The following is a 12,681-nucleotide window of genomic DNA, read 5'->3' on the forward strand; positions in this document are numbered from 1 at the left end:
GGGGGGCGTTTCATGAAAGGACTTGTCGGACGTTTTATCCCACAAGTCCCATTTTATTTGACAGTTACCATAGGAACAGTGCCTATCAGCCAATCAAAATCATGGAAAGATGTCAGATCTGACAACTTGTCGGATGAAAATATTGATGAAACGCTCCCCTGGATTCATGTTTTTGAACTCCTGGCAGCCAAAAAGATCATGGCTTGCATTACACATGATGCAGTTCTGAGTTGATGGATTGGCCGAAGTGGTAAATACGCTCACCTGACCTCTACCTGACATGGTTCTTACTTTGTCAGTACTTCCGCTCTTTTGTCCTCCAGTAAGAAGGGCACCAAATACAGGATCATTGAGCTCATCCGCTGCATCAGTGATAAAGTCAACTGCATCTTGGATAGTAGGCTGTCTTCCAACATCTCTGATTGATTTCACATGACGTACCCAGCGGCTCTTCAGGTGAAATGGCAAACGTTCAATGATCTTTACCAATTCACTCCTACAGCTTAATTCTCGGAGCATTCCAATTGCCATCAAGGTTTCACCGCTTAAGCTGATCAGCGAAATCGCTCAGCTGTTTTGGATCATTTTGTATGACAGGTCCTTCTGTGATCTTCTTGATCCAGGCATCACATATCTTGAAGGCATTTCCAAATCGATCAGTCAGTAGCGTCCTTGCATGTAAGTATCCATCATCTGGATGCATCATTAGACAACAATGGATGATGTCTTTGGCAGCTCCACTACAAAGATGATATAACTTAAGTAGCTTGGTGTTATTGTCCAATGAAGAACTACCAATGACGCTGTCAAACGATCGCATGAATTCATAAAAATTCAAAGGGTTACCATCAAAGGACACAATGTTGGCAGTGGAAATGGTGATAGCTTCCAACAGCTGCTGATGTTGTTTCTGTCCTTGCTGTAAGTGATGGAAAATGTCAGAATGCATCTTACCAATCATCTTATCACTTTTACTGGTTGAAGAATTGTCACAAGTTGGTGTCAGTTTTGTCTTGGCCGGCATCGTCGAATTGTCCCTGGAAGGTTCAAGATTACAATATTCTTCAGTCTTGTCCTGTCCTAAAGGATCAGTCTTTCCTTTGACCTTGACATCTGACTCTGTACCTTTATAAACAGCTTCTTCTGCCTCTGCTACCTTCAATTTCATTTTAAGAAGAAGTAACCCTATGGTTCAGCTTTCCTTTGTTTTAACTTGATTTCCTCAAGCTCAAGCTCTTGTTGCTCTTGCAGAGCCATAACTTCCGCTTGTAAGGCAGCTCTCCTAGCCCTAGCTTGAAGCCTCCAACTAGCTGACGTGGTACTGCTACTACCCCTCTGACTCACAGAGTCTTCGGGCCTGATGTCATCTCTGTTCATAAAGTCACTGTGCATGTTGACACTGTCCATCTTTACACAATCCTCCGGCTTACTATTGACCTTAACTCTTACTATGCCAGGCCCAATACCCCTCTAGTGCCAGGGATATTCGAGGGAATCCTAAATTGACCGAAACGTAAGCAGAGACTGATTTTAAAACGGTCATAACTCTTTACCCGTACGTTGTATAATCAAACCTTCTACACATTAAATGATGCATGGTTCATGGACTTTATGATCATGTTATGACCTTTCATATTTGCAATCGGAAAAATTGAGAAAAGATGAAATATTTTACATCGTTTTTTTTCAATAAGTAAAACCTGAAAAACTATGATTTCATGAACATTTCAAAGAGTAAATAACCTGAGTAATTGTAGAGATACCAAAAATTAAGAAGATATAATGAAAGTTCAATGTTTTCCCTTTCAAATGACGTATCTATTGATGAAATTGAACAAACAGAAATATGAAAAATAATGCTCTTTTTAATGAAATGCTATTTTGATATTCAAGTTATTTCCTCTGAAATGTGAGAGGGTTTATACACACGAAATTGAAACCACCTTTCCAAAAAAGGGCATTGTCGTCGATCAAGTGACCAATCACAGCACAGGTGCGATCCCCACGCAAACACACACAGAAATATATTAGAGGCATGTATCTTCACTGTACCGTACCCTTACATTCGTGTAGTCTTCAAAACAAGACCCTGTAATTTTTCAGAATGCGCGGTATTCCGAAACAACCGCTTTGGGGGAAACAAAATTATTAGCGCAGTGTAAATTTTATGTCATTTCAATTCTCGTCAATATTGTCGTCGTAATGCAAAACATGTTTTAGAAAAATCGTAACCTGGATACGATTTGTGGTGTGCGATGCACTCAACTATATACTGTTTTGGATAATGTAGGCGATTTCTATCCAGTGTCGGCAACAAACATTTGCGACCCACTCAACTATCGTTCTAAAGCATGAATCAGTGTAAAGTTTGGTCATATTTTGTCAGAGTCGATTCGTCGTACATACTATACGGGCTTTCGTACTGTAACAAAGTTATTGCCAGTCAAAAGGAGACAAAATATAGAAAACTAAAGACGATATGTTGAAATATAGATAAAGAGGGATCTGACAGATTCAATACTAACAGGTTTGGGGTGTAAAATCCCACAACATAATATGGGCGTTCTTGGCAAAGTACACAGAACTAAGAAATTTTTCGTGAATCAAGAAGAGGAAATGCAGATCAGTTACAAACTAAAAATTCAATACAAATTTTCAAAAAGAAAATAGGCCTATTTGTTCTGTATTTCTGGTCTGACCCCCCCCCCCCGCCTAAAAAAAAAATGTGAGGTCAGGTGGAAATGTTTGTTGACTTTTAGCCCTTTTTGTGGTGACCAAGGTTGAATAAAAAAAAATTAAATGTATTATTACAAAACATAATTCTAGCATAATATTCATACGTTATCATTATTACGTAACTAACTGATCTCACATCTCTCTCTCTATCTCTTTCCATCTATCTATCTATCCATCTCTCGTAATCTCTGGACTCTCTCTCCTTTCTTTTTCATCTCGTGTTTTTTTTTTCACTTTTATATCTTTGCATAGATTCTGTGCTTTAATGATAAACGATAATTTAAAGTGAGCTAATAAATTATAATGAGAGTAACAAAACTACTACTACTACTACTACTACTACTACTACTACTACTACTGCTACTACTACTACTACTACTACTACTACTACTTCTACTACTACTACTACTACTACTACTAATACTACTACTACTACTAGTACTACTACTACTACTACTACTACTACTACTACTATTACTACTACTGCTAGTACTACTACTACTACTACTACTACTACTACTACTACTACTACTACTTCTACTACTACTACTTGTACTATTACTAATACTACTACTACTACTACTACTACTACTACTACTACTACTATTATTACTACTACTACTACTACTACTACTACTTCTACTACTACTACTACTACACTACAACTACTTTTTACAGCAGTACAAAAACTGGGTGTCCTGATCGGTCAAATGAATCGCTTAAAATATTATGAACGTTGATATTTGTGAACACTCATTCTGTTCATTCAACTGTCTAAAAAAATGTTAATGTTGAGCCGTTTTGAAGTAAGAGACACCCCCCCCCGGCTTCCAGGGTAACCAAAATTAAGATAAATATAATGAATAATTACGCAATTAGAATTTTGTGATTGCAGTCATTATAAGACTGGTATTCTGACAATTTACAGACTGTAATCTGGGCCAACTATGCATCTCGTACATGCCAAGGAATGGACAATAGATGCCGGATATTCTTTTTCGTGTGGATAATATAATGCAATATAAATATGAAAACATAATGGCAATTTTAGACAAGAAAAGGGTCCCATTGCATATTATGTCTTTGAATAATTGATTATTTTCAAACTTTAGGCTTCATTCATTCCGCAAGCGAGCATACATAGCAAGCGGTTTGAAAAAAAAAAAGGCAACTGTCACCAAGTCATGAACAATAGATGCCCAAACTCCCTTTCATGAGGAATGTCTAATCCGCACCCCATCCTGACCTATTATCGAGGAGAGCAATTTAGCACAGGATGTTCATAGAAATCGGGCCACGCGCGCGTCTTTTGATTTGACAATTGAATACTTTCAAAGGTACCGATACGAACAATAGCTTTTCTCTCCGTTGAGATCAAGATTAAGATTCCTCTGTCTCTTTCCCAAACACCTTCCATTGACTTATTGCCAATAAAGTACATAATTTTTATTCAAATATTTGTTTCGACTTTAAGACATTTAGCATCGACAATATACGTCAAATTTCCTGTAATCTAAATGATGATGATGATGATGGTGATAGGGATGATGGTAAAGATGGCATGGATAATTTGCATACCGACCAGGATGTGCATATTACTGTTTTGTGAAATTATGCAAAACTTTAAATGTCAAAACTTTCTTATTTTACATCCGATTTTGATGAAATTTTCAGTGTTTTGCTTATTGGATTTCTCTCCTTTTTTTCAAATCAACGTTTTGTTGGGGTGGACTTGTCCTGTAAGTTTTAGTTGTTTTTGTGGCGGAAGCAAACATACTTGATATATTCTTATCTAAATTTGATACAACAGAATGATACTGCCTTCTGACAAAAGTTTTTTGGGCCAACATATTTAATTATTCGTGTTTTTTCATATTATAATTTTTTTTGGAGGGGGGGGGGGGGATATTTATTTCTTTTTACAATTTACTTTTTTATGGGTGACCCAGGTAAAGATAAAACAATTTGCCCCCCCCCCCCTCCTACAGAAAAATCTTGCCTCCGCCCAGGGCCTCCCCAGCTCGTAGCACTATCCGGGGTAAAAAAATGAAATGAAATAAAAATTTATTCAGATAACATAATGTACAATAATAAGCGTGGTATGAAGAAATATAATACTCAACCCGTTCTCGTCGTTATCATTTTCATTTCTACTCTATTCGTTTTAAAATCCCCTGGATAGTGATGTCAATGATGCAGCAACTAACAGGTGGGTCTGGCCGGTTTCGTTATTGTAATTGACAACTGTCCCGCCCTATCCCCTTTTTTCTTTTTCCCAAAACATTTGATATTACTGTATATACTCCATTTAAATTTTCTCTGACCAAATAATGGTTTGATTTAGCCAAGGAAAGTCTTCCACCTTAAAAAAAAAAATCATGAGAGGAATAAAGCGTTAATAACGGCCATTTAAATTATCACTTTTTTTGCTTCTTCCTATTTTATTCGAAGAGAATATTGAACGATTCATATTTTTGTGAGAAGTTTGAAGATGATATTAATAAGCGTAACAATATCAATCATTCTTTTTTTATAATGGTATGGGCTATAAAAACACAAACGAATATAAACCATTATTTACCTGATCTTAAGTTTATGAAGAGAGAGTTTGGCTGCAGGAGAAATGCAATTGATATGATTACAATAATTTTTATGACATAATATATAATTATAATATTCATGACTGTTTTCACAAAATATTACTAAACTTTGAAATTCAATAACTTTGTTATTTGTTATCCGATTTTGATGAAATTTTCGGTATTTTGCTCAGTGAATTCTGCTTTGTATATAAAACTATAAATACTTTCAGCCCGGACCATCCCTTTTATACTAAGAAGAAGGTGAAAGAGAAGAATAATGATAATAATAATTATAATAACAATAACAATAATGATAATAATGATTATAATAATAGTAATACTAATAATGATAATATTAATAACAATAATAAATGAATAAATAAATAATGAGTGTGATGATTGCAGTGCGCAGACGAGAGTTGGAAATGACAGGCTTCTTTACTCATATATTTATAACGAGAACAATTTTGTGCCAATGCTAAAAACAATGTACAAGACCTTTCCCCCGCCCCCCAAAAAAAACAAAACAAAAAATCTCCCACAAACCGTGCACATTTGCAGGCAGAAAAAAAGCCTTGACACAAGAATACTACCATACTGGCCTGCAAAAGACCCGATCGATAGCTCATGAATATTCATGTAACAATAGCGAATGGGCGAGTAGTGTTGGGTGAGGAACATCGTACCGCTCGGTCATTGGTCAATTCCGAGCTGAATGTCTTCGCACATTCGCCTTTGCTCTGCCCATAGAAGTACGTGTATTGCTACACACAACCGTTATATCACACGTGTCAATAGGGGAAATCTTGATTCAGATCGCAGCAATATCCGAAATCAACTCTTGAAAATAATGATGCAAAAATACAATTTTACTCAAAAAAATGTCTATGTAAACCACTATTTTTTATATGATAAAATGAATTGTGAATTCCTGGCCAGTATAACAACACAAAAAACAGAGAATATGGTGTTAATTTTCTGGCTGTAAAATTGGTTAAAAAAAAAAAGTTCTCTGGGCACGTATACGTGCCAATGGCATTAGAGGGCTAAGGGCACGCATAGCTGCCAACGGCATTTAAAGAGTTAAAGGTGACTTCTTCATCTATGCTGCCTTCCATTGCAGTGACGTACTTAAAGGAGGATGATACTCAAGACACTTAAGCTGACATTGAACTGTAGATGTGGCGTGTGATACGTCGAAACCAAACAAACCCAAGAATCAGACCGAGTCTATAGTGTGTTGATGTGTGCACAATGAGACTGGTTCAATCTGCAATTTAATAACAGAATAAACAATACTTGTATAAGCTGAATTGACAACATGTCATGACACATAAATAATGTCTACAGATTTCCAAACAGGCAAATAACGTTGACTTGCATTACAACTTAAATTATTCAATAACCAAGAATGACCTTGACATGTTTCAAGGTCATATCAAGTTTTAGCATACTGTAAATGTCATGTATTGATTAATGCACCCTAAATTCACCCTTTTGTAAAACAGTTTTCATAATAAAAGAAATCAACTACGACTTTAAATGCATTTCTGTTTACTTCTTTATGTTTACATGGCTATGACAATGCATACACCACGTGCCCGAAGGCGCCAAATTTAAGTTGCTTGCCTTTCATACACAACTACCGCCACGTACGCTTTCTATTACGTAATGCATGCATGTACACGTATATACGGCGTTTTCATTTGAACAAATTCACTCGGCCTACATTACTTTGATACACTAATTTCATTACTTAAGAACAATATTTCATCACGCCACTCGGCTTATCTGATAATATAACTAAAGAACTTCGAAATAAACAAATTAATACTTACGTCATTGGGCTCGTATCACGAAATTAGATAAATTCAACAACTATACGGACAAGCGACACGCTTTCCATGACTGTACAAAAACAATACGCCCTCAATCGGTAAATTCAAATCTAAATACAAATCGATTTACAAGATGAAACAAAAACAGTATCAAAAATAAATTGAAAAATTAAAACCTTCATCCTGTACACGACACCTAGATATACATATATCTGTACAATATATAAATACACATAATTATATGTTTTCGTATATGTTTTTGACAATGATGGCAATTATTTGATTATGATACAAAAAGAAGTAACACTGAAAACTATTGACTTTTGCATGAAATTGGTTTGAAGACCTTAACTATACCAAAATAGACATTAATAAAAACAAATACATTGCACTCTTTGGGGGCGGTGTGACAATTAACATGAAAATGAAAGCAACTACATCTCACTTAAAAAAAAATTTGATTCAATATTCTTTTACTTACAAACTTTGTAGACACCAATAAAAAAGTGTATAACGATAAATAAAAAAATCTTACAATAACTGTGTTAATTCTAACAAAATAGCCACATTTATAGCCTATAATGGATAGTTCCTGTATTAGTATGTGGCACTGTGTTTCTTTGACATATAACATTAAGACAGGCTCTCTCAGGAAATAGATTAGATGCTAGATAAGAAGTAAAGTATACACCATCGGGCAAACAATGATGGTCATCTATAATGAAGTTTCGTACATACTTTGTGATTGTCTTTAGATCTACATGTACGTAGCTCCTGTTTTCAAGTGTACTATCAAGAAGCTTCAAGGCCTGATGAATAGTCCCACTAGAGCCACGTGAAGTACGAGATGTGCTGGGGTACACCACTGCTCCTGGAGCATTGACAACCATGCAGATACCTTCCTATGGAAGTTGTGCCATGATAAATACTGCAAGGCTTCTTGCTGCTAGACGAAACCTTGGAAAGAAATATACATATTTCATGCAAATTGCCTTTATTAATACAGAAAAATAATACATGTGACAATGTTAAAACCGTAACTGAAATCTAAATTATTACAAATAAGGCATAATAATCGACACAATCCTTATTAAACTGGAAGAGTGGTTTCGATTCGACCCCTCCCCCTTGACAAATTTTGTGACTGCCACCGCACAAAATTATTTGAACCCGCCGCTCACTGACGAGTCTTGCGCACCAAAAATGCAGGGCTCGGTTCCAAGAAGCATTTTGTAAGTGGAAGTCAGACCCGAAATTGACATGACATGAAAGTCAAGGAAATAACATGGCCGGTTTGGAAATATAAAAATAGATCAAATAATAAATACAGAAAATTCTGATAAAATGAATTGGTGATCTGTCATGCCTGAAAAAACACCTAATAATGGATTTACTAAAATGAATATAAAATCAAGAAATTAATAAAAATAATAAGACAACATACATGTAGTCCATTGAAGCCTGTGGTTGAGATTTATATGGTAGCCATTAAAAAAAATAAAAATATAACATGGAGTTGTACGTTAATTAGTCTCCTTACCACAATAATGGGCTTAGAAAAAAGGTTAACAGAATGCAAAATAATGATTAAAAATTCACTAAATTACACACACAAAATCGTAAAAGACCTCAGTTTTACATGAAGCTGCATAATAAGCATGTATTGTATGTTAACAAGAAATAGTAATTAGTTTTTATTTTGGTACATTATATAAGGTTATACTTCCCCTACAGTGGCCGTACGGTGAGTCAAGAACAGCCATTTTAACATTTTATGTACCAGCTACATATAGGTGGATTGAATAACAAGTGGAATGCCTCTGGCGGTCTCACCTGCATCACGCGATTCAATATAGCAGCAGTGCTGACTTTGAAAACTACAATAGAATAATTATTCACTAAAAACACCATTCATATAATGATACAATACTACGTTAATTGATATTCATCCTTGATCATGTGACCTAAAACTTGTCAGTGATACTTGATAACTCCTATATCCACATTTTATACACTATATCTATAAACTTTGAAAGTTATGACAGCAATCTAATAATTACCTCTAAAATGGCCAAAGTTCAAAGACCTTAAATGATCTTGACTTTGGTCATGTGACCTGAAACTCGCATGAGATGTTCAGTGATACTTGACGACTCTTATGTCCACGTCTTATAAACTAGACCAATACACTTACAGAGATATAATGGTAATTCAAGAAATACCCCCAACATGGTCAATGTCCATGGACCTTTGACCTTGGTCATGTGACCTGAAATGCGCACAGGATGTTTAGTGATACCTGATTACTCTTATGTCCAAGTTTTATGAACTAGACCAATATACTTTCAAGTTTATGATGGTAATTCACAGATACCCCCAATTTGGCCAAAGTTCATTGACCCTAAATGACCTTTGACCTTGATCATGTGACGTAAAACTCATGCAGGATATTCAGTAATACTTGATTAACCTTATGTTCAAGTTTCATGAATTAGGTCTATATATTTTCTAAGTTGTGATGACATTTCAAAACTTTAACCTTAGGTTAAGATTTTGATGTTGATTCCCCCAACATGGTCTAAGTTCATTGACCCTAAATGACCTTTGACCTTAGTCATGTGACATGAAACTCAGGCAGGATCTTTAGTAATACTTGATTAACCTTATGGCCAAGTTTCATGAACTAAGTTTATATACTTTCTAAGTTATGCTGTCATTTCAAAAACTTATCCTTCGGTTAAGATTTGGTATTTACGCCGCCGCCGCCGTCGGAAAAGCGGCGCCTATAGTCTTATTCTGCTATGCAGGTGAGACAAAAATGAATAAAACCTCTTTATTTGACTGGCAGTATGGCCGCCGTTGGGAAAATGTGACTGAGGTATAACTCCCCAGCCAAGCAGAGAGAGAAGTTTTTGATTTTTCTGTTGGCTACACAAAACCCAACTATAGAACAAAGTAGGGAGGTAGGAACGCTTGGGAGTTAAAAGCCGGCTCTGATCTGTGCCCGAGAGTCCAGTTGGTGGCTGTTATTTCTCAGAAATGCAGGAAGGCCCAAATCATGTGAGTTAAAGCCTGGTAGTTGGATGGGGGCCATAAGCAGGTCCAGGTACCACAGGTTGAAACCTTGGGAGATGAAAGTCCAATACCTTCCAACAGAACTAGCCAAAACTTCAGGTAAGGGCCCATAAAATAGAGTGCAAGTCGTAAGTTAAGCCCCAAAAATTTGGGAGGCTCGGCTTGTGATGAACAGAAGTACCAGGCAGGATATGAGGCAGCTTTAGCCCAAACCCTAGCCCCGAAAAAGATGCCCAGGCTTGGCCCAACATCTCAGTCTGTAATTTTAGGGAGGCAAGAGGTGTGATGGCTCCCTCAGAGAGCTGAGAGACAACCTCAGCATATCCCTGGCTACTCCCAGTGGAGGAACAGTGTATGAATTGGCAGTGCTCATGTGCTAGAGAATGCTGAACTCAGTGGGTGCGACGGCATGGGTTAGAGTATGGCCAGAACGGAGAGCACCCAATAGGGCGCCGTGATCTGTGGCAGCGGTAGTGAACAAGGACGATGGCAATATCAGCCAGGTATGATTTGCTACCTCGGGGGGGGGGGGGGTGTCGATGCTCTGCCTAGTGAAGGCTGCCTCCGAGGAGTCGTGGTTCTCTGCCTAGCGTGGGTTTCCTCCTCGGAGTTGTGGTTCTCTACCTAGCGAGGGTTTTCACGGGGTAGTTGTGGTTCTCTGCCTAGCGAGGGTTTCCTCAGATGAGTTGTGGTTTTCTGCCTAGTGATTAGTGAAGGTTTCCACGGGGTAGTTGTGGTTCTCTGCCTAGTGAAGGCTGCTTCGGGGGAGTAGTGGTACTCTGCCTAGCGAAGGCTTGTGGTGGTCTGCCTAGTGAAGGCTTCCTCGGGGGAGTTGTGGTGTTCTGCCTAGTGAAGACTTCCTCGATGAAGAAGTGGTGCTCTGCCTAGTGAATGCTAGTCTGCTATGCAGACTCTGAATGGCTCGTGAAGTGGGATCTGTAGCTGGTTTGCGAAGCAAACCAGCCTGAAAGGGCGAGCGAAGCGAGCCATTTCAGAGTCTGCTTCTTCATTGGAAATCTTGTTCCCACGGTCAAAATAAGTCCCACCCACCCAAAATTTCAGAGAGCTTTCATTGGATAACTTCATCTGTCTGTAAACCAAATTTTATGACCACTGAGGAGTATAGATAATCCCCGACTTCAACCACAGAGCCATGAGCAGGGTTATTATGTAATACCCTCGCTCAGGCCATCAGACAGTGTTTACATATGACATTCCACTGAGCAGCTGCATGTATAGCCAAAACATTGCTCCATGGCCCAAAATAGTGGATGGTTTTATCATAGCTCTATATATATATTCAATTCAATTCAATCTTTATTTCGCAAATAGGATAAAAATACAAGGAAACATCAAATAATGTGATTAGATAATAAAAATAAATTGCGTGGCTTCCCATGAAGGTAATAAGAAACATGTGAGGCTCGCCAAAACATAGTAAAAACAAAACAACATTAATACAAAACAGAATATCATATCATTATAGTTAATAGTGTATATAAAAAGGAGAAAAAAAAAACACGAGTTGAGGGGGGTAGATACGTTACAAGTATGCATTGATATCATGTGTGAGAGTTAATAATAATTTACTAGAAAATTTGAATACTGTTTTCTAAAAGAATATATAAATTGTGAATTAGTTATTATTTGGGGAATCTCATTCCATTGTTTGGGACCTACATAACTCAGCTTCGTGACTATAGACCTAATAGACCATAAATGAAATTTATTGGAAGAACGGGTATTATGGTTATGAACTTGATTATTGCATTGAAAAAGATCTGAAAACTACATGGGTAACAACTACCTCTTCTTGAACTTATAGATAAATATTGTGAGTTCTCGCTTATTAAATAAAGGTGCGGATGGTGCTATTAGAATAGGTAATTATTCTTAAACATTTCTTTTGAATATTGAGTCCAATTCATATGAGGTTACATTGGTATTGCAATATTTTAAATAAGAGAAAATCATGGAATGGTATAAAGTTATCAGATTTTTATGAAGCAAACTAAGCTTAAGTTTGTAAATTAAACCAGTATTCCTTAAAACATTTATCATATGGTACTTAAAACCCAAAATATCAAACTAAAAAACACCATTCTCATAAAATTCAGAACTTAAATATTAAATATGATAGTTTACAAAATGAAAATCTTAAATTTCACGATTGTAAGTTTGTAAACTATCATACTTTTAATCAAACAGGATAGCTATGTTTTATTTTGTTCCTGTTTGGAATTAACTTCTAACCATAGTTTCTTGATTGGATCTTGTATTTGTAGTCACTTCTCCATGCTACTGTATTCAACCTGTTTTACTGTTATATTAGCTCAGTTTGATATTAATTAGCCTTAATTAGCCTTGTGTAAGTTGTCATGCCCAGCAACATTCGTTCACCTTTGTATTAAAAGTGTTTTTATGCCAGCCATAATGTATGTGATAATCAG

General features: G+C 36.6%; 1 protein-coding gene across 1 annotated transcript; it reads right to left on the minus strand.

Annotated features, from left to right (window-relative positions):
* Window positions 1-538: 538 nt before the first annotated feature.
* Window positions 539-1,168, minus strand: LOC129284146 (uncharacterized). Its single transcript, XM_054919610.2, has one exon. It carries the CDS (start codon window positions 1,166-1,168, stop codon window positions 539-541), a length of 630 nt encoding a protein of 209 aa, XP_054775585.2.
* Between the last annotated feature and the right edge of the window lie 11,513 nt (window positions 1,169-12,681).

Source organism: Lytechinus pictus, chromosome 13, assembly GCF_037042905.1.
Source record: "Lytechinus pictus isolate F3 Inbred chromosome 13, Lp3.0, whole genome shotgun sequence".
Classification (NCBI taxonomy): domain Eukaryota; kingdom Metazoa; phylum Echinodermata; class Echinoidea; order Temnopleuroida; family Toxopneustidae; genus Lytechinus; species Lytechinus pictus.

Excerpts from the sequence above, each read along its gene's own strand:
- LOC129284146 (XM_054919610.2), bottom strand. The coding sequence starts at position 1,168 with ATGAAATTGAAGGTAGCAGAGGCAGAAGAAGCTGTTTATAAAGGTACA.